At 38.7% G+C, this 25917-nt stretch overlaps 1 protein-coding gene across 1 annotated transcript in view; it reads left to right on the forward strand.

Moving 5' to 3' along the window:
- The window catches only part of ANTXR1 (ANTXR cell adhesion molecule 1), a 220721-nt gene that overhangs the window by 16287 nt on the left and 178517 nt on the right, over positions 1-25917 (forward strand). The window contains exons 2-3 of the mRNA XM_030310743.2: positions 10046-10117; positions 14811-14882. Of these exons, the coding sequence (XP_030166603.1) occupies positions 10046-10117; positions 14811-14882 (144 nt within the window). The remainder of the gene's footprint in view (positions 1-10045; positions 10118-14810; positions 14883-25917) is intronic.

The raw sequence follows: 25917 nt of genomic DNA on the forward strand, positions 1-25917 counted from the left end.
AACAGAGGTAATTGGCCCCGGAGAAATTAATATGAGGTTATACAGACACGTAAAACTTAACGGATAGATTCTCAAAAGAGGAAGTGAAAAATAGAAATTTTTTACTCAGGCTATAAAAAAATTACTTCCACTACATTCATATACAAACAAAACAAAACAACAACAACAACAACAAACCAAAATGTAGTCTACTTTTAGCTCCCCAAACCCCCTTCTTCCTCCCAGGTCCACCTACTGAGTAGTAAGAGTTATGGAAATCCCTAAATTTTGAACCAAAGTGATAATAAGAGTCCAATGTTGCGATTTTAGAAAATTCAGTTAGGCAAAATGCTCGATCTTTCCAACTTTGCCTCCCCTAACCCCTCCCAGTAGAATGTGGACATTTGAGAGGGACTAGTTTGCCTTTGTGAGTAGGTCCTTTGGTTTTGGACCAGTGAGGTTTCATGGAAAGTTCTAGAAAAGTTCGTCTTCAAGGAACAGAAAATTTCAGTATCACACTTTTCCAGAAAACAGAAAAAGATGGAGTCTCCCAGTTTATTTTAGGAAGCTTGTATATATCTGATATCAATATCTACTAAAGATAACATGTTCATATGCAAAACTGCTGACCAAACTGAATAAAAACTTTAAATCCAAAATCAGATATCATCAAAATAATACTAACAGTGTAGTAGAAGAAGAATATACCAAGACCAAGTAAAGTTTATCCTAGAAATGCAAGGGTGCTTCAATATTTAGGGAATATATTAAGATAACTCTCATCTATTCTTGACTGCCAAAGATGAAAAACAAATCATTTTCTCAGTGGAATCTGAAAAGACATCTCTCTGAATACTTAAGTGTTCAAAGGACATAGAGGGTATGAATAATGAGGCTGTTTTAATACATATATTTTGAACCATATACCCCACAGAGAATAAACTTTCTTTTCAAATATCCATGAAATATTTATTAAGTTGCAAAGAATGCCTCCGTATATATCCCAAGGCACAATTTTTCTAGTCCACATTCTCAGCAATAAATAACAGGAAATAAGTAGCAAAAGCTTAGCAGGAAAAATACACTAAAGTTTAGCTACACTCAAACTTTAGCTACCAGGAAAAATACATCGATTTTTGTGATGAGAAAAACTGAAAGTCACTGTCTAGGACAGAGGTTGGCAAACTATGGCCTGCAGACTGTTTTTGTAAATACAATTGTAGCATCACCACACTTTTTAAATTTATGTATTATCAGTGGCTGCTTTCAATGGTTGCTTTTGTGCTACAACAGCAGATTTGAGCAGTTGCCATGGGGACCATACTCTGCAAACCTGAAGTATTTACTGTCTGGCCCTCTACAGAGAGTTTGCTGACCCCTGAGCTAAGAAAACATTTGCACCCCAGTAGAAAATGGGCAAAGGCTGGGGCGCCTGGGTGGCGCAGTCGGTTAAGCATCCGACTTCAGCCAGGTCACGATCTCGCGGTCCGTGAGTTCGAGCCCCGCGTCAGGCTCTGGGCTGATGGCTCAGAGCCTGGAGCCTGTTTCCGATTCTGTGTCTCCCTCTCTCTCTGCCCCTCCCCTGTTCATGCTCTGTCTCTCTCTGTCCCAAAAATAAATAAAAACGTTGAAGAAAAAAAAAAAAAAAAGAAAATGGGCAAAGGATATTGATGGCAGGGTCAGCCTCACGGGCACATGGGACCTCTGCAGTCACCCAGGAGCCCGCACTTACAAAGGTCTGGCACTTGGTTTAATGCTCTGTTGTCACCATCTTGAAATTTTTAGTAATTTTTGAACAAGAGGCTTTCCTTTTCATTTTGCACTGATTTCTGCAAATTATGTCGTTGGTACTAATTGATATTCAAGGGATACCTGGGTGGCTCAGTCGGTTAAGTGTCGGACTTCGGCTGAGGTCATGCTGAGGTCATGATCTCACAGCTTGCTGGTTCAAGCCCCATGTCAGGCTCTGTGCTGACAGCTCAGAGCCTGGAGCCTGCTTCGGATTCTGTATCTCTCTGTCTCTGTGCCCCTCCCCCGCTCACACTGTTTCTCTCTCTCTCTCTCTCTCTCAAAAATAAACATTAAAAAAAGAAAAGAATGCTTATTGATACTCAGTGTTTTTAAAACAGAAAGTGCACAATAAATATGAAAAAAATCTGTGGCTTATAATTAAGTCCATCCAAATAAAAATTGCAGTGAAGATCCATTTTCATCTATAAAATTTAGAGATATTTCAGAAAGAGGTAATCCCAGGTGTCAGTGATGGATAAGAAACGAGCACTTCAGATCTTACCCCTGGGACTTTAATAATCATGATGGCAGGAAGGGAGGTAGAGCGGCCACTGTCCTGTGTGCTCACTGTGTTTCAGGCAGGATACTTGGCACCTTGGGATCATTAGATTTAATCCTTAAAACAATCCTTATGAGATAGATACTATTATCCCCATTGTATAAAGGAGGAAGCTGAAGTGTAAGAAAGCAAAACATCTTGTTCAAATGCCATACTAGTAAGTGGAAGAACAGGAAGGAGTCTGAACTCAAATCAGGAGTTTAAACTCACATGGGCATTCACCAAGTCAGTGTTCATAACTGCTGGTCTGAACAGCCTCAAGAGTAAATTTCTGTATAAAGAAATGCAGTAATTACAAATATATGTATCCCAGGGTAGGAAAAAAAAAAAACCCATTTTTACTATACTTGGATATATAGAAAATAGTTTAGAGCTGCTTTCTTAATCCAAGAAAGACCCTCCTGCTGGGTGCAGGTGTGGTGAGCAGAAGATACCACTTTTTTCCAAACTGGAAATCTTAGCCCAGTGCAAGAATTTAAACAGTCAGTATATCAAATTTGAGGTTTTGTCCCTCCCCGGCCTCCACTTCTCTCACTCACATGGCTTATTGTGTCCTCCTGGCATATGCATGTGAAAGGGGCCTCTGACTTCCCTGGCAGCCATGTTACTGTCCTTGTCTGGTCATGGTCACCTAGTGGTCATCCACACATCATGTTGGTGGCTTTGGCTGGTAACCTGGGGGGGGGGGGGGGGGGGGCTCCCCTATCACATCTTAGTGTTCATTTTAATGAGGGGAAATACCTTTGGACAAGTAACCAATTTCTGTTTTCCAAACAACTATAGTTTTGTGTTAAATTTGCACCAAACGTACGAATAGTTGGTATCAGATAATATTTTAGGTTTTTCCTGGTGTGTGTGTGTGTGTGTGTGTGTGTGTGTGCTGGAAAAGTCAAATTAATAGAGATGAAAGGAGTACTTATTTTGCTATAATATCCTTTTGCTCTGATTTGCAAGAGAAAATACAGTTTACATCTATCTATCTATCTATCTATCTATCTATCATATTACTTACATATAATTGACAAAAAGTTCCACACAGAATTACTTTCTGTTACAGCATGCAATAGATCCTAATATTTCTGTTCCATTCTGCTTCATTTTGTTTTTAATGTTGGCAATATCCTACCAAAATGATTTCCCAAATCACTAATAGGTTGCATTCTGCAGCTTGAAAGTCATTGTTTTTACAGCCATCAGTCAGATTGACTAAAGGAAAAATTCCTCATAAGTCAGTAGGGTGGGGCTGGGTGTCCTGGGCTGGGGTCTCCACAACATAGAGAGGAGCCCCCAAGCTCAAAGTGGAGTGCTCAATGGTTTGGTTTGGGTCTGGACTGGTATCTGAAGAAGTTGGAATAGAGGCAAGAGTCAAGGTCAAGCTTTTTAAGCATGAGGAAGGCTTGGCCATGAACCCTGTCAGTAATAGGAGGATAAGGCGTGGGCTGGGTTTCGGGCTCCAGCCAATTTGAGTGCAATGTGAGGTTAGGAGGAATGAGGGAGGCCACGGAAGAAGCTGGGGAGCAGAGGGAGGGGGCCAATGAATGCTGGGCCTTTGACGGACTAACTAATTGCTTGTCCCACTTAGTGGCGCCTGAGCCTGCGCACTCTTCCAGGATTAGCTGGGGACCTGAGTGGGTCACTTAGGACATCAGTGACTTCAGTTGGGTGGGGCTAAGGAAGAGTGGGACTGACAGTTTTATAATTTCCATCGTTAGAGCAACTCTCTCTTCCAGGATTAAAAGACTTGTGGGTGATGGTTTCAAAAATAAGCTCTGTTTTCCCTTTTGTCTTATTCTAACCCATGTGCAAAAGAAGGGGAGACAATTTAAACTCAGTTTGGCCCACTTGATTCTTTCTGACTCTGGTTGTGTGTGTGGCTAATGGAAAGAGCCTGTGTTTTCTAAGGAGCTTAACCACAGGGAGGTTTGGAAACTCACATAAGCACAAAAGAATGTATTTCAGAAAACAAATCAGAATGAGATTTAGAGTTCTTATTTTGCTCCTACTCTTTGCATATTAGACCTTTGGAAGTAATTGAGCAGAAATCTGAGGGTAATGCCAGGTTACATGTGAAATCCCTTGCTGGGAACTCATAATGAATGCAATGACACAAAAGTTTGTTGATTTCTTACTATGTTCCAAACATTGGAGAGGGCATAGAAAAACAAAAATAAGTAAGAAACTTTGGAGCTGCCCCCAGCACTTACTTCTTGTGGAGCTAGTAGTAAGGACTGGTGGCTTTGCCATCCCATGATCTGGGAAACCCTTCTCAAAGTCAAGTCAAAAAAATGGTGTGAAAAGGCATTGACTCTGATTTTTAGTGGACCCATGTATATTGAATGGATCTTCAAGCACGGAACTCTGTAGGACTGTATTCAAGCAGAATTCCTGGAAGCCCCTTGAATTCCAAATTTTGCTGAGACTTATACTGAACCAAGGCACAAAATCCCAATAAGGAGCCTGAATCCTCCACATTGTCCTGATACCCAGCTGAATTATGGAAATCTTCAGGGACTAGAATTGTATTTGAATTAAGATTTAATTAAATCAAATATCAGGGACATTTCACATCTGCTGATTTTCTACAACATGGACATTTCAGCTCTCCATGACTATAGTTTGCCACCGACTTTGTCTTAAAAGCAGTTTTTTTAAACCCATAACAGAGTCCAGTGAAACATTTGCAAGCTCCTACATAATCTGGGCTAAGAAGCAGTTTTTATTTCTACCTTGGAGCTTTGGTAACAATGGCTGGGTGAGCCATTACTGCCTGAAGAGAACATCAGGACTCCATAGCTGGGATTTTAAGATCATTAACTATTAAATAGGTTGATATGATTAATGGTATGTTTTATACGTTGTAGGGTGGATAGAAGCTGGAATTTAATCCACTCTCTACCATTTCCCCATCTAACACCCTATTTCTGGCTATGACCAGGAGGAATCCACTTAAGTCCTCAGGGTTGAGAGGAAGCCAATGATCCAAATATGGACACACCACCCTGGGTTGTACCTACTAGGTACAACTAGGTACTGGGAGTACCTACTAGGGCATATTCCAAGCCAGAAAACCAATTTATAAGGCAAAGTACAAGTGACACATGCATCTTTTAACACAAAGTCCAAATTCAGTCAAAGACCTATATCTATCCTAACATATCTATCCATGTGGCAGAACGACAGAAGTCTGGATGAGGTCACAGTGGATGGTTTCCAGAGGCCCCATGAATGATGTATTTAGAGTTCAGGGTTAGGAAGTCTAGCTATGACCACTAGGTGGTGATGAGGCAGGGAGCAGGACTATGGCACCAGGCAGGTAAGCCTTTTGCTCCTGCAGATTTGGGTTAAAGAAATACGAGCAGTACCCCCAACAAGCTCACCTCCATGGCTAAAACCACAAGCAACTGACATGGGGTTCTTTCCCTTCCCAGGGGGTAATATAACCTTGGGGTGAGACAGAGTGTGATTTTGCCAGTTAAGAAGACTCAGTAATAAGGACTAGAAGGATTCCAAGGCAGCGATATAGATAACCCTATATTCCTCTGCTCCTTGAGTAGGTTAGACCCCTTGGGGTCCCATGGTAACCCAGAGAAGACAAAACCAGTTTGGTTCCCAGAATATGAGGTTATATTTACCCACACTTGAGGTAACAGACTAGGTACATTTCAAGTGTGTCCCCAAAACGGTATATTTTGGTCAAGGCTTATATAATTGCATAAAGAATGATGATGTTTAAGTAAGAAACAACAAACTTCAACAGTCTCCGGGCAATTATTAGCAGAGTTGGGATAGGAGAAGCAAGCCTATCAAATATCTCCTTGCCTCCAGTTTTGTCTTAGGGGTCTCATTTTATTTTCTTCTTGAGAAAATACAGTCCCTGCCCATTAGCAAGAAGGTTTTCAGATAGATACAGACTTTTCTTTAACACCCAAGGTGATTTCTCAGATCTTGCCCTATTTGTGGCATCAACAAATCACATGAATACCAAATTGTGTACATTTTACATGTCAGTCAGATAGAAGAATCATGAAAAAGGAATGTTTTAAGACAGCGTGAAAGTGTGAGTTATTATTGAATGACCTATTTAAGTAAAGGGATGCAAATAGATTTGTAGCTGTTAAACAAAGACCATCCTTGAGAACAAAGAAATGGTAACCTGAGAATTTACTCCAAACCTCTCCTCCTTAGGCAAACAACCAAGAATGGTGCCTCAATTCTGATTCAAGTCCCTATTTCACCAACACTTTGCCTCCTCCTCTCCCTCCTATAGAATTCCCATGCTGTAGGACTTCTCTACTAATGAGAAAATCAAACTTGGGATGAAGGAAGTAGGGGATTCCTCTCTAATCACTAGGCATCTTACACTACCCCTCAGATAGACCTTGTCCTGGTCACCTGGACCAACATACAACACTACATTTCAGAAGAGGTCACAGATGACCAGTGTTCAAGGAAATCTCTTGGTTCCAGTGAAAAGGATTTGAAAATTTCTAGATCGGACTATGGCTTATTATCAGTCATGTGTTGTCTCTTCTGAGGCACTTATATAGCATTAACCCCAGAACCAGACCATTTACCCCATGGCTGAAGGAAAGCAGCTAGGACCAGTCTTTGAGATTTGAAGTATACAATTGAATCTTGTCCAGGATGATGTCCTGGATTCTAATGAAAGAGGATTTCCAAAGTTTTAAAAGCCCAGGGCTAGGATATGCAGTTCTGGTGAGCTCTTGGGAGACTTCCAGCTGCCAGTAGGTTCTTCTGTTGATGATTAGGTAGGTCCATTGACCAAGGAGCTGTGCTCTAGAGTCACTGGCCCATATGGGAAGGCTTCTTGGGTTCACACAGGGTCACAGGAATTGGCTGGAGAGCTGGTGTCCAGATGGCAAAAGATCAAGAGGCTTCCTTGAGCAATCAAGGCTTCTTCTTTTCATGATCTTCTTTCTTCTGCTGTACAAACAGGTTGATGCTGGAGAGGCAAATATCCCTAAATCCCTCACAGAGAGAGCAGATAGTAATGACTGAGAGATGTACATGGTGCCCCGAGAGCATGGAGCAGGGGTGATGGGCCCCATCTATGTCAGTCAAAGGCAAGAGGCACAGACTGAGTTGAGTCTTAAAGAATCAGTAGGAGCAGTGTGGACCTGGAGTGTCCCAAGCAGCTGGAATATGTATAAAGGCTAAGAGGCCAGAATGGAAAAGGTTTATTTTTGAGAGGAGGGGTCCCCACCCCTCTCCTTGCCAGATTCCTTTCGCCATCTGTCCATCTCCTCACCCCCAACTCTGCAGGGCTCTATGCTGCCACCAGAGGAAATTTCTTGTTTTTTCCCAAACAATTGTTTAAATATGTATTTCTGTATTACCTAGAAGAGTTAAATGTTGTTCAAATGCTGATTTACTATCCTTTAGGGGATTGTGTGTTCTGATCCTTTGTCTATTTTTCTATTGTTTGCTTTTTAATATTTACTTGTACCAATTATTTACATATCCTGGACACAAATTTTGTCTTTTTTATTTGCTGCAGACATCATTCTTTTCTTTTCTTTGAACCTGTTTATGGTACCAATTTGTCATTCAGAATTGTAGATGGTTCAGGTAGTCAAAATTATCCTTTTCATAAAAAATAATTCCTACTTTCTGTACCTGGCTGGAGAAACCCTTCACTAACCTGAGGACATAAAAGTCTCCTTCTATAATTCACTCAATGGTTTAAAGTTTTGTTTTTCCCATTAGGTTTTAATACATCTAGGGTTACATTTGGTATGAGACAGTGATCTAACTGGGTTTTTTTCCCAATTAGAAATCCACTGTCATAACATCATTATTAGGGGGTTAGTTCTCTGTCCTCAGTCTGAGTCACCTTTTTCACTATATATATAGCAAGACTTCATGTAGGTTGAGGTTTGGATTCTCTCTTCTACTCCATTGGCTCTACAGTTATTTCACGTGTCATGCATATGGAGTCATTATATCGGATAGGGCAAGCTTTCCAGCTTTATTATTATTTGTCACAATTGCTTTAATTATTTTTAGACATTTAATCTTCATTTCATTTTTAAAGTCAGTTTTTGAGTTTTACAAAACATCCTTTCAGAATACTTCCTAGAATTGAAGTTACAGATTAAGTTGGGAAAAATGAGATAGCCTTATGATACGGAGTCTTTCGCTGTATGACCATAACATATTGTGCCCCTTTCTTCAGGTCAGATAAACACATCATTTTTGGATGTGGGGCAGAGACAAATAAATTCTCCTTATAGAGATGGAATATACTCAATCAGAATGAGAATTCTTGGGTTGTTGTGCCATGAAAATGAAAGCACAAAATCTATTGCACAGATCCATCTTAAATTTCCATAGGCTAGGGATGCCTAGGTAGCTCAGTCAGCTGAACGTCTGACTCTTGATTTCAGCTCAGGTCATGATCTCAGTCGTGGAATGGAGCCCCACAGTGGGCTTTGCATTGAGCATGGAGTTGCATGAGTCTCTCTCTCTCTCTCTCTCTCTCTCACTCACTCTCTTTGCCTCTCTCTCTCTTTCTCTCTCTCTCCCTCCCTCCCTCTCCCTCTCCCTTTGCACCTCCCCTGTGTGCATCCTCTCTCTAAAAAAAAATAAAATAAAAACATTAAAAAATTTATAAAATAGCCTGAAACAAAGGAAAAATAGCAACGAATAACTCTTTAGAAGTTAAAATTAAGGTAAATGAGTGAATAAAGTAATCTGAAACAAATGGAAACTCTTTGTACAAAATGTCAGGGTAGAATGAATAAACTCTTAACCTCAACAATTATTAGAATGACAGGCAGAAATGCAGTGCTCAGCTGAAACATATCCTCAAGTGAAAGGAAGTGGCATTGTAGCTACACAAAGAATGAGTTAGAACAGAAAAACCTACTATAAAGTCACTGCAACAGATTGAGAATATTGGCATTGTGGAAAATACAAGCTGAACTGAAGCAGTTAATAAATGATATCAGTAAAACAGAAGTCAATCTTGGGAAGTAAAGAAGCCCCCTTCCAAATCTAAAATTCTATAATTCCATATGTCCTAGAGAAAGTTTCCCTCTGCTTTAGGAAGAAGATTCCTTTTGAATATAATGAAAGGCTGTATAGTTTTTCTTCGTTTTTTATTAGTATGAATAGTTACATTAAATGTTCTTAAACGTTGAACCATCCATGCATTCCTGAAATAAACTCCACTGGTTAATTAATTATTATTCTTTTGGATTCCTGCTGGATTTTTTTTGCTATCATCTTATTTAGAGATTTTGCATCTGTATTTGCAAATGAAACCTGACTCTTTGAGGAGGGAGATTTGTTTGTCTTTGTGTCTTTGGGCATCTAGTTTGTGCTAATTTCTTTAAATAAACTGGAATTGTTTTTCTTCCCTAATCAATGAATAATTTAAATTGCACAGAAACAATGGTTTCTTAAAGATTTGAAACCGACCTGTGAATCTGGATATGTCCAGGTATTGTTTTAGTGCATTAGTGTGTGGAGTGGGGGTGGAAGGGATGGAAGGGGGAGGGAAGGAAGATTCTTTAACAAAATTTTCAAGAACGCTAACATTGAGTCTAAACACCTTTCCAAATGATTGCCAAAGTTATAGAAGCTTCTGATAATGAGCCCAATTAATGTAAGATAATAGAACATAAAGAGAAATGATACAAGGTAAGGATGAATGAACACTTGATTAAGTGCCATCTGCTTTTGTTTTCCCAGATCAGGAAGTGTGCTGCACCACTGGAATGAAATCTATTACTTTGTGGAACAGTTGGCTCATAAATTCATCAGGTGAGAAACACAATGTATATATATAGTGCTCTGCCATGAGTAAAACTAGCCTACGTTTGCTATTCTGCTAACTACTAACCACTTTGGGCATGCTTTTTGACAAAGGTAGACTCTCAGATCTTTGACCAAAGACTTGACTTTGTTTTAATCTTTGCCGTGTTAGAATAACTTTTGGCTTTGTGTTTTCAGAAGGACCCTGATTTGGTTATAAGACCAAAATTTTACCGCTGTCTCTCTTATTGAACAATATATTCTTTCAGAAGGATCATTAACATTTTCTTCCACAGTGCACCACACTGGGCCACTTGCCTTACTCTAGCTGGACTCAGGTGTAAAAGGTGTAGGGTGAAAGGTGACCAATTCATTCCAGTGTGCCCAGAACTTTCCCTATGATAGCGCTGAAAATCTCACATTTTGAGAGCTCCCTCAGTCCCAAGGAAACCACCATGTTGGTCAGCCTGGCTGTGTGTCCTAACAGGTAGAATTCTCCGAGCATTCTTTGTAACACTTTCCAAGGGAGGACAATGCAGTTTTGAACTGCACTATAAACGTTGCAGAGCCTGGGAGGTCCTACTTTCCAGTAAGTATCAATGTCCACTGGTAAAGAAAAGGAGGTCATTTTACCCTCCTTGGGTACAGTCTCCAAGGGAAGACACAACTGTGATAGCTTTCATGGATGTGCTTGAAGCCAGTTGTAAAATTGGTAAAATTGTTCTGATTATCGTGAACTCTAAAGCAGCCCCACTCCTGTGTCATGGCATCGGTAAAGTCTTCCAGCCCATGTGAGTAACCATAAACTTCTTCTTTGAATAAGATTCTTTATCTCAGAAGACGCCTGAGACCAATATAATGACAAACACATTCCCTCCAAATTCAGTTGACCTCTTACCTGCTTGCCTGATTGGAGGGGAAGGGTTAGGAGGTATCCTCTCTGTAATGTCAAAAATTAGAAGCTGCAGCAGGCAGCATCTAAACCCAGATTGTTGGAAAAAGCAGATGCCAAGAGGAGAGAGAGGGAGGGAGGGGAAAGAAACAAATACATGAGCGGTATTAAAATCAAAGTATTTGGGAGAATTGTGGAAGCCTACAATTGAAAACAATGACTTCCCAAACTATCCTAAGAGACATTCGCTACCCTTAACTTGAATAGCGTTGGTGAGAAACTGCTACCTTTGGAGGCAAACAGCTCAATAGTTGGACAATTCCAGTTTCCAGAAAAGTCTTTTTGTCGTTGAGCCAACATGTCCTTCCTATACTCCCTTCCATTATATCCATTATATCCTTTGAAGTGATATAAAACAAATCTGCCTCCAGACACTTGACAGTATCTGCTCTGTTTCTATTTGCCCTTCTGGTCTTCTGTTCTTTCTGAAGCAGAGGAGTCTACTGGAAAAGGATTTGAAGTTAGGCAGATGTGGACTTGAATCCAAGCTCCATTGTGCAACCATAGCAATTGACTTACCTTGGTTGAACCCTGGTTTGCATGTGAAAATTAGAAGAGAAAACATGTGCAAACCAAGTAGCCCAGCACCTGGCTTAGAGTGGCCACTCAGCACTTCTCTCTCGTTGTTCCTTCAGCAATTCCAGATGCCTCACTGTCTTAGAATCAAAGACACTGAGAGGTAGGGGTGGAGGAACTAAGAAACCACTTAACCCAATCCTTTCATTTTATTGATAAAGAAACTGAGGAGGAGAAAAGTTGACATGGCTTAATCCAGACCACAAGACACTTTCCTCTGGTTGTCTCCTCTGGCCTTTCTTGTCCATGGACCCCCTCAGAGTGTAGCACCAAGATATCACTGTCACTGTCATGCAAATTCCAAGATTCAGGTACTGTATTTTGACTGCTGCAGCCCAAGTGCCTGTAATAGTATCTGACACATAGTACATGCTCAATGAATATTTTTGAATAAATGGGTAGATTTTGAAAAGGAATGAATGATTTTTGTTTATTCACTCTTCTCTGTTTCCTTCAAGACCTCAACCCACACCTCTCACCCATCACTCTCAGCAAAGAACTTCACCTCCCGGTTTCACCAAGAGCCCTGTGAATAACAGAAAAGTGATTTCCTAAAGTTCCAGTCCTACTCTTAAAAGATGCATGCATGTCCTTCCCCTTATCTCTGAGATTCAAGTATTCCCCCTTTGAAGGTGACCCCTCCATTTTAGTCCATTTTGTCCCATTGTCTCCAATCTTTTCCAGATCTTTGTTTTCCTCTTGTATTTTTCTCTACCATTTCTACGTCAATAGATGTAAAGAAATCTCACCTGCCCCACATCTGAAAAAAAAAAAAACAAACACAGAAAACAACAAATCTCCAGACTATGTTCCTCTATAGACACTATAGATACCTATTTCTTTGCTGGTTTCTCACTCAAATATCTTTAAAGATTCAGTATCACCATATCCTTACTTCCTATTCATTCCTTAACCCACTGCCATCTGGCTTCCATCTCCCCCTCCACCTGCTTTCTCTCACCAAAGTCCCTAACTAATACCCTAAGAGGACAAAGACAGAGAGTGTCTTGCAGTGCTTATTCTGCTGGATGCAGGAGCTTGGTTTGATTGAGAGTTCCCTCTCTTCGAAATTCTTTCCTCCACCTTCTGGTTCTCCTTTCATCTCACTGACTAGAGCTGGGCCTTTAAATGTTAGTGTTGGTTCTAGATTTGGGTCACTTCCCTTCTCACTGCTGACACTGTCTTCGAACAATTCCACTCACATTAGTATGCTGAAAACTCCCAAATTATGTCTCTAGCCAAGACTCATATATCAAATATACTAGTTGCCTCTTGGAGCTGTACATTACCCACATTTCAAATTCAATTTTTCTAGAGCTGAACTCTGTATAATTGTTTAGGAGCCCAAGTTCTAGAATCAGGAGCTTGGTTTTAAGTCCTGGGTCCACTACTTTCCCACTGTGTGACCTTGGGAACATTACTTTGTCCTTTAGAGTCTCAATTTCATTTTCTGGAAAACAGGAACAATAATAGTACTGATCTCATAAAGTTGTTACTGGTTTAATGAGCTAATATGTGCGCATCACTTAATGATAGTGCCTGATACATAGTGAGCACTTGATAAGGTTGACTGTTATTATAGTATTATGATAATTATGGTGTTTTGCTGATTAGCTGCAGTGAGGTGGTAATAGGAAGAATTGTGTCATGGACAGAGAACCGAGGTCTGTTTCAAGATACTGGCATTCAATTCATACTCCTTAGGCTCCTACCAAGTATTAAACACCATGATAAGGGTTTCCAAAGATGCATCAGATGTATGGTATTGAATGTAGACTTTATCCTAGAGGCAGTAGGAGCCATTGGAGATTTTTATAGCAGATGGATGACAGGTCTGACTTATATTTTAGGAAAATAGCTCGGGAAGCAGTGTGGAGAATGAATTGGAACAAAGACTGTTGACAGGCAAGGTCACCGGCCAGGAAATAACTGCAGTGGTCACATAGTTGAGGGCAAAGTCCTAAGCTAAGAAATGGAAAAGGAGGGAGGGTTTAGGAAATGTTGGAGGAGGTGGGAACTATAAGATATGGGGGCCAGATCAGGGGTGGGAGGGTACTGCATGGTGAAGAAACAGGTTGACATTGTGACAGATGAACCAGTTGGCCACCCAGAGACAGTGCCTGACAGACAGCACTCTATTGGTGAATCCACTACAGTCTGATAGTCCATCTTTTCTTTTCTTTTTTTTTTTTAATGTTTATTTTTGATAGAGAGAGAAAGAGAAAGCATAAGCAGGGGAGGGGGACAGAGTACCTGAAGTGGGCTCTACACTGACAGCAGTGAGTCCAATGCGGGGCTCAAACTCATGAACCATGAGATCATGACCTGAACCAAAGTCGGACGCTTAAGCAACTGAGCTCCCCAAGTGCCCCATCTTTTCTTTTCTTTTTTTTAAATGTCTGTTTTGCTTTTGTTATTTCTGGACAGTCCATCTTGCAGACAGAGAAACACATTTGGTCCTCAACTGAGAATTGTTCTGCCTCTAAGAGTGTGGATTTTACCCAGGACAAAGCTCCTGAGCACTGCCATAAACAAGCCATGCCACCGTGTTCATTAATAATGAGAAGTATAAAACTACCAAGTGGAATAGATATTCTTATGGCCCATCAGCACCTTCTCTCCTTCTGGGATCACCTCCTTGGGAAACCGAGCAGAAATTAAAAGTTGATGGTGATCCTGCTTTCAGAGCAAAGGTGTTTATAGTACGATCTTAGCGGCTGATGGCACCAAGCTGCAACAGGTTTAGCCACTCCCCTCGTTAGAGGATACACTGGACTGCCGTGGAGACACTATCAAATTTCACCAATCAGGGTCCCCTTTTTATAAACACCATGCAGACCAGTCGTCTTCTAGAGTTACACTTCTTCAGACAGAGCATGGGGCAGTGATGAATGTTAGCTTTCCTATTTGTCACCCGCTGTCACTGAGCGGTGGTGTCAAATCAGAAGCAGCGCCCCCGCCCCCGGAAGACACCGCAGGTGTTCCCACTGGTCCATAGTTTCAAGTCGGCTACTGGCTAAATACTTGCGACACCAGCTGCGGGGTCTCTCTTAGGGTTGTAGGTCCTCAGCTCTGGCAGCCAGATAGGAGAGGAAAAACAGGGAAGATGACTGGAAGGAAATGGCATTCTATAGTCTTTCTATCTGCCCTAATAGAATTTCTTTTCCTTTCCAGCCCACAGCTAAGAATGTCTTTTATTGTCTTCTCTACTCGAGGAACAACCCTAATGAAGCTAACAGAAGACAGGTAAGGATGCTTCCCTTCCCTGTTGCTAAAAAGCCCACCTTTTCCTGAGTAGTTCTTGTATATGTGCCCTAGTGCCAGCCTTGACTGTCAGTCATTTTAAATTTAAATTTTTTTTAATGTTTATTTATTTTTGAGAGAGAGAGAGCACAAGCAGAGGAGGGGCAGAGAGAAAGAGGGAGACACAGAATCCGAGCAGACTCCAGGCTCTGAGCTATCAGCACAGATAGCTCGAACTCAAGAACTGAGAGATCATGACCTTAGCCGAAGTCAGATGCTTAACTGATTGAGCCACCCAGGCGCCCCATCAGTCATTTTAATCATATAGTTCTTTCTTTCCACTGAAGCCTTGAACTTTGTACATTGACCCATCTGCTAGTTTACTCTGTGATGACTGATAGAATTTCCTGATGTTGGTGAAATTCTGTAAATGACTAAATCGCATTAAGGTAAATCTTACATTTGATTGGCAACTCAGTCTCCTAACTTCAAGCAAAATGTTAGCAAGCCAAATCCTTGGAGGATTATAGTTTCTTTTATTTAAATTAGATTTATTTTGTGGGTTAAGGTTTCAGAGATATAATAAGCATACTGTGAGCGAAGTAAGAACGTGAAATATTATTAAACATAATTGCCAAGGCAGGGAATAGAAAGGGAGGGTTTATGGTACCATGGAAAAAAGGAAATTTGAATCAGGTGTGGCAAAATGTTGTTGACATACAAGGATTACTTAGACGTAGCTTAACAAAGATATTATTTGGGGTTTTACCACTTACCCATGAAAACTAGCAAAAATAGAGACATACCATTTGTTCATAATTAGGATGGTATGTTGGAAGTGGAGATAACAGTTTTCTTGAGTTAATAACACTTTTGTCCACTTTTTAAAAAATGCAATAGTGACATGAGAGAAACATCATGGGGTGGGGGAGACACATGTGGGACTACTGACAGACTGTGTATGGACATGTAGGGAAAAGGAAAGGAGGAAGGGCAAGCACAGAGGACAGGGAGACTTTATAACATTCTTCTTCCAGAAATCAGACTAGGACTAACAGGATGGAGTAAGGTTTTCTGGATTTTGCACTAACACAGCAAATCTGAGTTAGTCCTCATTTTTCTCCATGTCTTTGTTTCCCATGTGTAACAAAAAGAATTCTCTGTGCCATGTAAAAGTTTTCAAGTCCTATTTCTTTTTTTTTAATTTTTTTTAACATTCATTTATTATTGAGAGACAGAGAGATACAGAGCATAAGCAGGGGAGGGGTAGACACTCCCCTCACTCTCACTCACTCCAGGGGTAGAGAGGGGGAGACACAGAATCTGAAGTAGGCTCCAGGCTCTGAGCTGTCAGCACAGAGCCCAATGTGGGGCTCGAACTCATGAACTATGAGATCATGACCTGAGCCGAAGTCAGTCGCCTAACCAACTGAGCCACCCAGGCGCCCCTCAAGTCCTATTTCTCCTTCAGCAGTATCTATTATTCATGCATGCCATTTGAAACCCCATTTTAAAAACAGGGGTTTCTTATTTCCTATTAACAGAAGAAGAAACTGAGGCCATATCGTATTCCTAAGGATACCAAGCAGAATGCACACTAGATGCAGGCTCCACATTCCTTCCACTCTCCCTTGCTGCCTTCTGTTAAACAGAGAATCCTAAAGCTCAAGAAACTTGAGAGATTTTTCCATCACTGTTGGCCAAGGATTTTAAGAAGCTCTGAGAAAGTGTCTCTAGCCTATGAAAGACTCCTGCTCTCAGTCTTTACATGATGACATCCTTTATGCAGAGATGGCTTTGTTCAGAGAAGACTCCCCTCTCACCCATTCTTCACATCCTCCTACAACCCAGGCCGCCTGGTGCTGCTTCGTGCTGACCCCACTCACTCCATGCTTGAGTTTGGCCCAGAGACCTAGATCTCACACCTCTTGTGGGTATTTTGTGTGCTACTGCTCACAGCCTCTGGGAAGTGGGGAGGGTAGCCGAGGGGGTTACAGATTTATAAACGTTGTTAAAATGCTTAGGCTTTCAGACTCGTTTTGGTTATGCTAGCTCAAATTAGTCACCTGAATCCAATGTTTTTCACTTGAATCTAATGTTTTATGCCTTAACTTCACTACTCCTAGTTTCCTGTACCAAGGAGAAGACAGAGGTTATGATCTCCACTTTGCTAGAAACAGCATTTAATATTTAAGGGCTGAATATGCATCAAACAGCCAAAAAATGCCTTGCTAAAAAGGATGTTTTGGTTTCATGCGGTGACTGCTTGGCCTAACCTATGGGTCAGCTGGCAAAGCATGAATGGATTACTGACACATCCCCAACATTATCAGCCTAGGGAGAAATGTGGACAAGCCTTCTCTCTCCAAAATACTTTTTCATGAGATTGGCTGAAAGAACTAGGCTTTCAGAGCTTCCAAACTGGTACTGTTTCTGAAAGATATGACTTCCAGTGTTTTAGTTGGTCACAGGAATGTTTATGTTTTTCTCTATATCTCATCAGATTTTCACAATATCCCTATAAGACAGTAATAGATGCATTATTGTACCGATGTAATGACTGAGGAACCGTGTAAGTTAAAAAAAACTTGCTCAAAAACAGGACGTGAATTCAGAGACTCTCATTTCCACAAGAGCAAGAGATTGTGGGTAAACCACAAGAAATAATATCAAAGACATATTTGCATCCAGTTCTTGGGATCAAATCCATATAAAGGAAACCACAGGAAGGCTGAAGAAATATAATAGAAAATAAATATGGTGTGTTGAGAGGTAGCAAAGGAATTACAATTCGAATAACAATACTTACCATTTGTGTCTTTTATCTGCTGAACATTTTACATATCGTTTCTCACTTAACCTCATATAACCATTCAATCTCTAATGGGGTCTCCTTATTTTATATGGAATATACTATTTATCACTAACTGCTTTCAGCATTTTTTTCTTTAGCTCTCAGCAGGTTGATGTGATCTATCTAGGCATGGTTTTCTTGGAGTTTTTCCTATTTTGGATTTGCTGAGGTTCTTGAATGTATAATTTGTCTTTCACCAAATTTGAGAAATTTGCAACCCTATTTTTCAACTATTTTTTCTGCACCACTTTCTCCTCTCCTTCTGGGACACCAGCGACAGAGATGTTAGACCATTTGATATGATTCCACATGTGCCTGAAGGTCAGTTCAATTCTTTTCCAATCTTTCTTCTTGCTATTTTTCAGATTAGATCATTCCTATTGATGTATCTGCATGTTCACAGACTCCTTCCTCTGTCATCTCCATCCTGCTGCTGAGCTCATCTATTGAATTGTTTATCATAGACATTGTGATTTTTCAGTCCCAAAATATCTATTTTGTTCCTTTTAAAAATTTTATTCCTCTGCTGAGATCATCTATCTTTCCATTTATTTCAAACGTATTTACCTTTACCTCATGGGAGCATAATTATAAAATAAATATATAAATACTTAAATATATAATATATAAAAACATATAAGATATAACATATAATGAAATATATCATATATAATTAGATATACAATGAGATTACATATGAGGTAAATATTTATGAGATCAACTATATGTAATATAATTAAATGTAATATATAAAAACTATAAAGTAAACATATAAACCTTATATGCTTTAAATTCTTTGTCTGACAATTTCATAAGCTCAAGATTGGCATCTTAATTGTTTCTTTCCTGAGAATTGGTGCATTTTCTAGGTGCTTTGTATGTCGAGTAATTTTAGATCATATCCTAGAAACTTTTAATATTAGGTTGTTCAGACTCTTGAGTCATTTTCAAATCCTCTGGAGAATATTAATTTGTTTTCTCTGCACGAGGTTCAGACAACATGTTCTCTCTCTTCTTCTGTGGTTGGTGGTTTTTTTTTCAGTTCAGTTTTCAAAGCCTTTGCTAAGCAGCTTCAAGCCTGTCCTACGCATGTGCAGCTCAGAGATAAGCCCAGGACTTATACAGCTTCATACACAGAAGTATTGGGACCCCCTTCTCCAGCTCTCTCTTCTGCAGGATTCCCCACACACTGGTTCCCACTGAGGCCGCCCTTTCCAAGTCCTTTAGTAAGAAAAGTGGGGTTTATCTTGGAGTTTGGCCTCCACATTGTCTCGTGTAGTTCTCTACTGAGGTCACCCATGGGGCAAAGGCAGAAGTAATCAAAGAGAAATGAAAGTTGGGATTCTCTCCACATTCTTTGAGTCACAGGGGGTCCCTTCCCCAGGGGCCTGATATATGGTGACCTCCCAGGCCACTACCATGTGACTGAGACCCACCCTCAGGTTAAAGCCATGAAAGAAAAGAGCAGGGGGAATGTGGAATTCATTCTTGTCTGGGTTATTTGTCCAGGTTTTAACTACTCTTCCCAATCCATCTGCTTTGTTTACTTTTCATAGTCCTTATTTGTTTGCATTTTTATTTTGTCCAGAGGTTTTGGCAATAATTGCCAGGAGAGATGAGATAGCCAGTAGCAAGTTTACTCCATCTTGCCTGCTATTACTTCAATTTTGTAGATAAGGGGCACCGAGAATCTGATTTTAGATAACTTGCTATGGCCGAATAACAAAAATGGCAGAATTAGTAGTATGATTCTGGATTCTGGAATCAGTCCGACTCATATGTTTTGCATCATATCATGTTGCTCTTCCAAGATTTCATAGCTTCATCAGTTTGCAAAATGATTGATAAACTGTAACACATTTTTCAGGTTTCTTCAACAGCATAATAAAGGATCTAATGTTAATTTAAGTACTATTGGAATACATTATTTTAGTGTTAAATACTACATACGATTCCCTATGTACTCCCTTGACAGTCTTTTTCCTGATCTTGATTTAAATATTTTAGATGTCTCATCATTTGGAATGAGATCATGTCAAGGAAGTCCAACTCTTCCTTTAAAAGAAATCAGGAATAGATATTCAATTTAATCAAATGCATTTTTGGCATATATTAAGATGATCCTATTTTTTTCTTTGACCTACTAACACAGTGAAATGCATTTAAAATATTTTTTTTAATATTGGATCATTCTTGCATTTCTGGTTACACTTGGTTGTCATATATTATTATTTTAACGTAGAGTTGAACTCTGTTTTCTGCATTTTATTTAGAAATTTAACATCAGTGTTCATAATTGTGATTGGGTTGCTATTGTCCTTGTATGACTACTTTTACTTACAGTATTTTTTATACTGTTTTTTACATGTGGATCATTACTTCTAGAAATTCATCTGATGTAAGGTATAAGGCCAAGATCCATCCGTTTTCTCCGAGTGCTTAGCCAGTTTTTCCAACATCATTTGCTGAATAATCATTTACTACCAATTTGAAAAATTAAACTCTTTTGTAGACGTGGATCTACTGCTGTGTTTTCTATTCTGATACACTACATTTCTGTTCCTAGCTAGGGCCACACCATTTTTATTAGTTTCAGCATCTGGAAGACCAGTCCTTCTTCATTTCTAATCATGAGTGAAAATCTCCCTGGTCTTTTGTAGTTTGTTTTTTTGTTTGCTTGTTTTACCATGGGAATTTACATAATTTGCTTAATGTACCAAAATATTCTTGGGGTTTTCACTTGAATTGTATAGAAAGTACAGAATCACCTTAGCAAAATGGCATTGCAATTTTATTGTATATATTTTCTTATTTAAAGATATATCCCTTCACTTATGTCTCTTACTAAGGTTTTATTGTTTTTTATTCAAATCCGTCTCATACAGTGTTAAGTGTTTTCCAAAGGCATTTTTAAGTTTTCCTTCCATTGTGAATGAGTTTCTTTTTTGTTTGTTTTATTTTCTAAAATACTGGTTTATGTAATTTCTACTTTTAAAATTTATTAATTTTTGTTGGTTGATTAGTAAGTGATTAAATTTTACTTATCATCCATGGATGTTAGACCATATATATACCTGATGGATAAAAAATTTTATATAAGAAATGTATTGATTAAATTCATCAAATAGCTTATATTTTTGTTTACTTGATCTGTGAGGACAGAGAGGTATTTTTAAACTTTCCACCATAACTTTTATTTGAATCTCCAACACATTGCTTTATAATTTATGCCATATTGTTTAGTTCACATGGGTTTTCATTATGGACTATATGTCTAATCAACATAGAATACCTTTTTGTTACCTTTCATGCTTTTTAAGTCCTTTGTCAAAAAAAATTTTTATAAACTTAAATTTTTAAAAACATTTTTCTGCTATATCTGTGTCCACTCATTTATCTTTTACCCTTCTTTGATTTTTTTTAATTTTGCACTAGAAATTTGAAAAGTAGAATTTGTAGAAGTATAATTTCATTTTTATTCTAGCAACAGTTCCCAATGAATTTTGCTTGTCTTTACAGTGGCAAGAATTAAGTAATCTCATTTATTCTCCTCACTGAATTTCTTTTTTTTTAAGTTTATTTATTTATTTTGAGAGAGAGAGAGAGAGACAGAGAGGCAGAGAGCACGTGCATGCAAGCAGGGAAAGGGCAGAGAGAGAGGAAGAGAGAGAATCCTAAGCAGGCTCAGTGCTGTCAGCATGGAACCCGACATGGGGCCCAATCCCAAGAACCATGAAATCAAGACCTGAGCCAAAACCAATAGTCAGAGGATTAACCAATTGAGCCACCCAGGCACCCCTCCTTGCTGAATTTCTTAAGAACTATTTGCATTATGTCTCATAAATACATACACATGCACACATACACATACATAGTTCCTTTCCAGTACTTGAAATTTTTACCTGATTTATTTTCTAATTTTTTAGTTGGCTGAGTCTTTTTTCAGGTAAAATCTTCCTGAAACGTATGTCAATATTAAGCTTTCCAAGTCCCAACTTATTTGAGAATTATTGTTATTTACCTCCATATAAACATTTTAATTGAATATGAAGTTCTTATACTCTATCTTTTCCCCTAAATTTATTGACAATGAGACTATGCCAACTTGCGTATATCCTATTCTACATTGCATACAGAAAAATGCCAATTTAGTACATTTCTCCTTGTGAATAGTCTTTTTCTGCTTTTCCTTAACTAAATTAAAATTAATTTCCTTAATTAAAAAAAATCAAGACAAAATATCTAGGTGTATGTTCTTTCATTAATTTTGTATAATACTTTGTATAGGATTTGAACCTTTTCATCTGATAACAAATATCTTGAGCTTAAGAAATATTTTTCTGTAATTTTTTATTATTACTTTTCTTTCGTCCTTTGGATTTTTAAATGTATTCTAAACTTGTTTGTGTTCTAGGTATAATTTTTTAATCTTTATCATTTTTCTTTGAGTTCTTGGAGAATTTTTCACTCTTGTCCTGTAATTCACCAATTTTTAACTTTGTTTGTATTCAACTTATTGTTTGCAGCTTCCACTGAAATATTTTTATCATAGTAAAATATACATGTCATAAAACTTACTATTTTAACCATTTTAAGAATACAATTCAGTGGCTTTACGTTGTGCCACCATCACACTACTATCCATCTCCAAAACTTCTTCATTATCCCAAACTGAAACTGTTCCCAGCTCCTGGTAACCTCCATTCTACTTTCTGTCTCTATGGATTTGTTTACTCTAGTTATCTCTTATAAGTGGATTCATATAATATTTTTTCTTTTCAATCTGGCTTATTTCACTTAGCATGTTTTTAAGGTCCATCTATGTTGTAGCATATTTCAGAATCTCATTCCTTTTTGAGGCAGAATAATATTCCATTGTGTGTATGTTCCACATTTTGTTTATCCATTCATCTGTCAATGGACATTTGGCTTATTTCCATCTTTTGTCTGATGTGCATAATGCTGCTATGGACATTGGCATGTAAATGTCTGTTGAAGTCTCTGCTTTCAATTCTTTTGGGCATGTACCTAGAGGTAGAATTGCTAGATTATAGGGTAATTCTATATTTAAGTTTTTGAGGAACTACCAGACTGTTTTCCGCAGTGGCTGCACTGTTTTACATTGCTACCAGTAATGTACAAAGATTCCAATTTCTCCACATCCTTGCTGACACTTGTTACTATGCTTCTTGTTTTTGTTTTTTAAATAACAGTCATTCTAGGGGCGCCTGGGTGGCGCAGTCGGTTAAGCGTCCGACTTCAGCCAGGTCACGATCTCACGGTCCGTGAGTTCGAGCCCCGCGTCAGGCTCTGGGCTGATGGCTCAGAGCCTGGAGCCTGTTTCCGATTCTGTGTCTCCCTCTCTCTCTGCCCCTCCCCCGTTCATGCTCTGTCTCTCTCTGTCCCAAAAATAAATAAACGTTGAAAAAAAAAATTAAAAAAAAATAAATAAATAAATAAATAAATAACAGTCATTCTAATGGATGTGAAATGGTATCTCGTTGTGGTTTCAATTTATATTTCCCTAATGTTTAGTGATATTGAGCATCTTTTCATGTGCTCATTGGCATATTTGTGTATCTTTAGAGAAATGTCTGTTGAAGTCCTCTGTCCATATTTTATTTGAGTTTTTTATTGTTGTTAACTTCTAAGAGTTCTTTATATATTCTGGATATTAATCCCTTAGTAGATATATGATATGCAAATATTTTTCTCCCATTCTGTGGGTTACTTTTTCACTCTGTTAATGGTGCCCTTTGACACACAAAAGTTTTAATTTTGATGAGTCTAGTTTCGCCAGTTCGTTACTTGTTGCCCATGCTTTTGGTGTCATCTCCCAAGAAACTGCCAAATCCAACATCATGAAGCTTTTTCCCAATGGTTTTTCTAAGGGTTTTCTAGTTTCAACTCTTACATTTAGGTCCCTGATCCACTTGGAATTAATTTTTGTATATGCTTTAAATAGTGTCCAACTTCATTTTATTGCAAATGGACATCCAGTTTTCCCAGACCATCTGTTGAAAAGATTGTCTTATCCCTATTGACTGGTTAGCACCCTTCTTGAAAGCTACTCGACTATATATGCAAAGTTTTCTTTTTGGGCCTTCTATACATCTGTTCTTATTCCAGTACCACACTATTTTGATTACTGTGGCTTTGTAGTAAGTTTGAAATCAGAAAGTGTGAGTCTTCCAACTTTTGTCCTTCTTAGACAATTTTTTGGCTATTTGGGGTCCCTTGAGATTCCATATAAATATTAGGATAAGTTTTTCTATTTCTGAAGAAAGATGTCATTAGAATTTTGATAGGGATTGAATTGAATCTGTATATCACTTCGGGTAGTATTATCACCTAAACAATTTTAAGTCTTCTGAACCATGAACACAGGCTGTCTACTTATTTATTTATGCTTGCTTTAATTTCTTTCATCTTTCATTTACTGTTTTCAGTGCCATTGCATTTTTTACCTGACAGATAATCTCTTTCAACCCTATGAATATTTTTCTGATCCTAAATTTTTCCTTTTGTGTATGTGTGTGGCACCCTGCTATTGTGTTGGAGATGGAATATCTTCATCAAGAATATGAATTAGAATTGCTTTATGTGCCCCCCTGTTTTTCAAATGAATTTCTTTCAAAGGGGAAATTTTCTTAAATTCCTCAAATTGGTCCTCTTCTTCCCAACTCCTGAGACTTTCCTTAGCATAGTGACTCAAAAGAGGAGCAACTAGGTTTTTCAGCACTGGCATTTGGGGTGAGTTCTGTCAGGGGTCATGAAAAAATCTTTGTTGAAAATGTGAAGATCCCAGGCGAAAGACAATGGGCTAACTTAGATGTGGTATAATTTTTGCTTGGAAAGAGTAGAGACCCAGTAGTGTGTCCAAGGTAAGGGGGAAGCTGGAGCCAAAAGAAGAATGTCAGGTGTAGGTTTTGGATCACTGTGGTAAGAAATGAACCCATCACCAACTGCGGGCTTTTCATGTCCTAGAATTCCAGGCTGCTAGGCCCTTCCTCAACTTGATCTCAGCAACTCTCCTTCTTGCAGGAATTATCCCAGGTACCTGGCATGTGTGTGGCACTCTTACCTATTTTCCCCCATGGAAAAAACATTTCCCTGTATTAAACTAGTTTAGCTGTTTCTATAGCCTTTTGGAGGGAAAAAGGGGGGAAGTTAAATGTGTAGACCCAGAGCCACAGTTTTTACCTGGAAATCTCACCTTCCTTCTAAACTTTGCAAGATTAAAAAACAAAGCATAAGCAAACAACCATGAGTCAAAGAGTTATTACATCTTATCCAACTCTCTCACTGGCCTCATTTCACTGCTCAGGAAAATTATTCTCAGAGAGATTGAATTATTTGCCCAAATTCATACAAGTCGTCAGTAGTGGTAGGATTTTTTTTTTAACCAACAAAATTAAAAATTTTTAATCTAGTGATTTTTTCTATTACATTATTATATAATCCACCCAATTTACTGTGCTGCTATCTTTGGTTTCTTGTTTGTGAAATAGTTAAACAGAACCAGCCACTATGTATATGTGCAAATGCATAAGTAAACTTACTTTTGTGTCTATATACAATCTTTTATTAATGAATTATAATGTACCAATAACCTAGAATACTTTTCTCAACTATAGTAAGAGAAAATTGATAATACCTACCCTGTTAGGTTGTTATGAGAATCATTTATTACATGTATTATGTAGATGGAGATAGTAAGTCAATGAATGCACAAGACCACTCTGCTGTAAAAGTGTAGGAACTTGGATTTGAATCCAGGCATGCTGTCCCCAACGTCCACATTCTTAATCACTATACTATAGAGTTTCCCACAATTTTACAATTACGTACAGTTTTAAGTTAAAAACAATTCCTAGCATAGACAATTCACCACCCAAACCCTCAGACTCCTTCCAGAAAACACGTCTCTGAAAACACATGCCCTCTACACATTTTATCTTCAGGATTTTGTAACAACTTGAGCTTGGAAATACTCCTCACAAAGAGGTAAAGAGGTAGTATCAGCATTTCACAGATGGGGTTAAGAGGTTAAGCATTTTGCCTATTGCTTAAGGAGTTGGAGTGAAAGCCAAGAACTCTTGGCTCAAACTGCTGAGTGGAAACCAAGAGACCACACTTCTCCATCCCTCTCAGTCATCCTTTGGTTTGGTTGAGAGTGTGGTT

This window comes from Lynx canadensis, chromosome A3, assembly GCF_007474595.2.
Source record: "Lynx canadensis isolate LIC74 chromosome A3, mLynCan4.pri.v2, whole genome shotgun sequence".
In the NCBI taxonomy this organism is placed as follows: Eukaryota; Metazoa; Chordata; class Mammalia; order Carnivora; family Felidae; genus Lynx; species Lynx canadensis.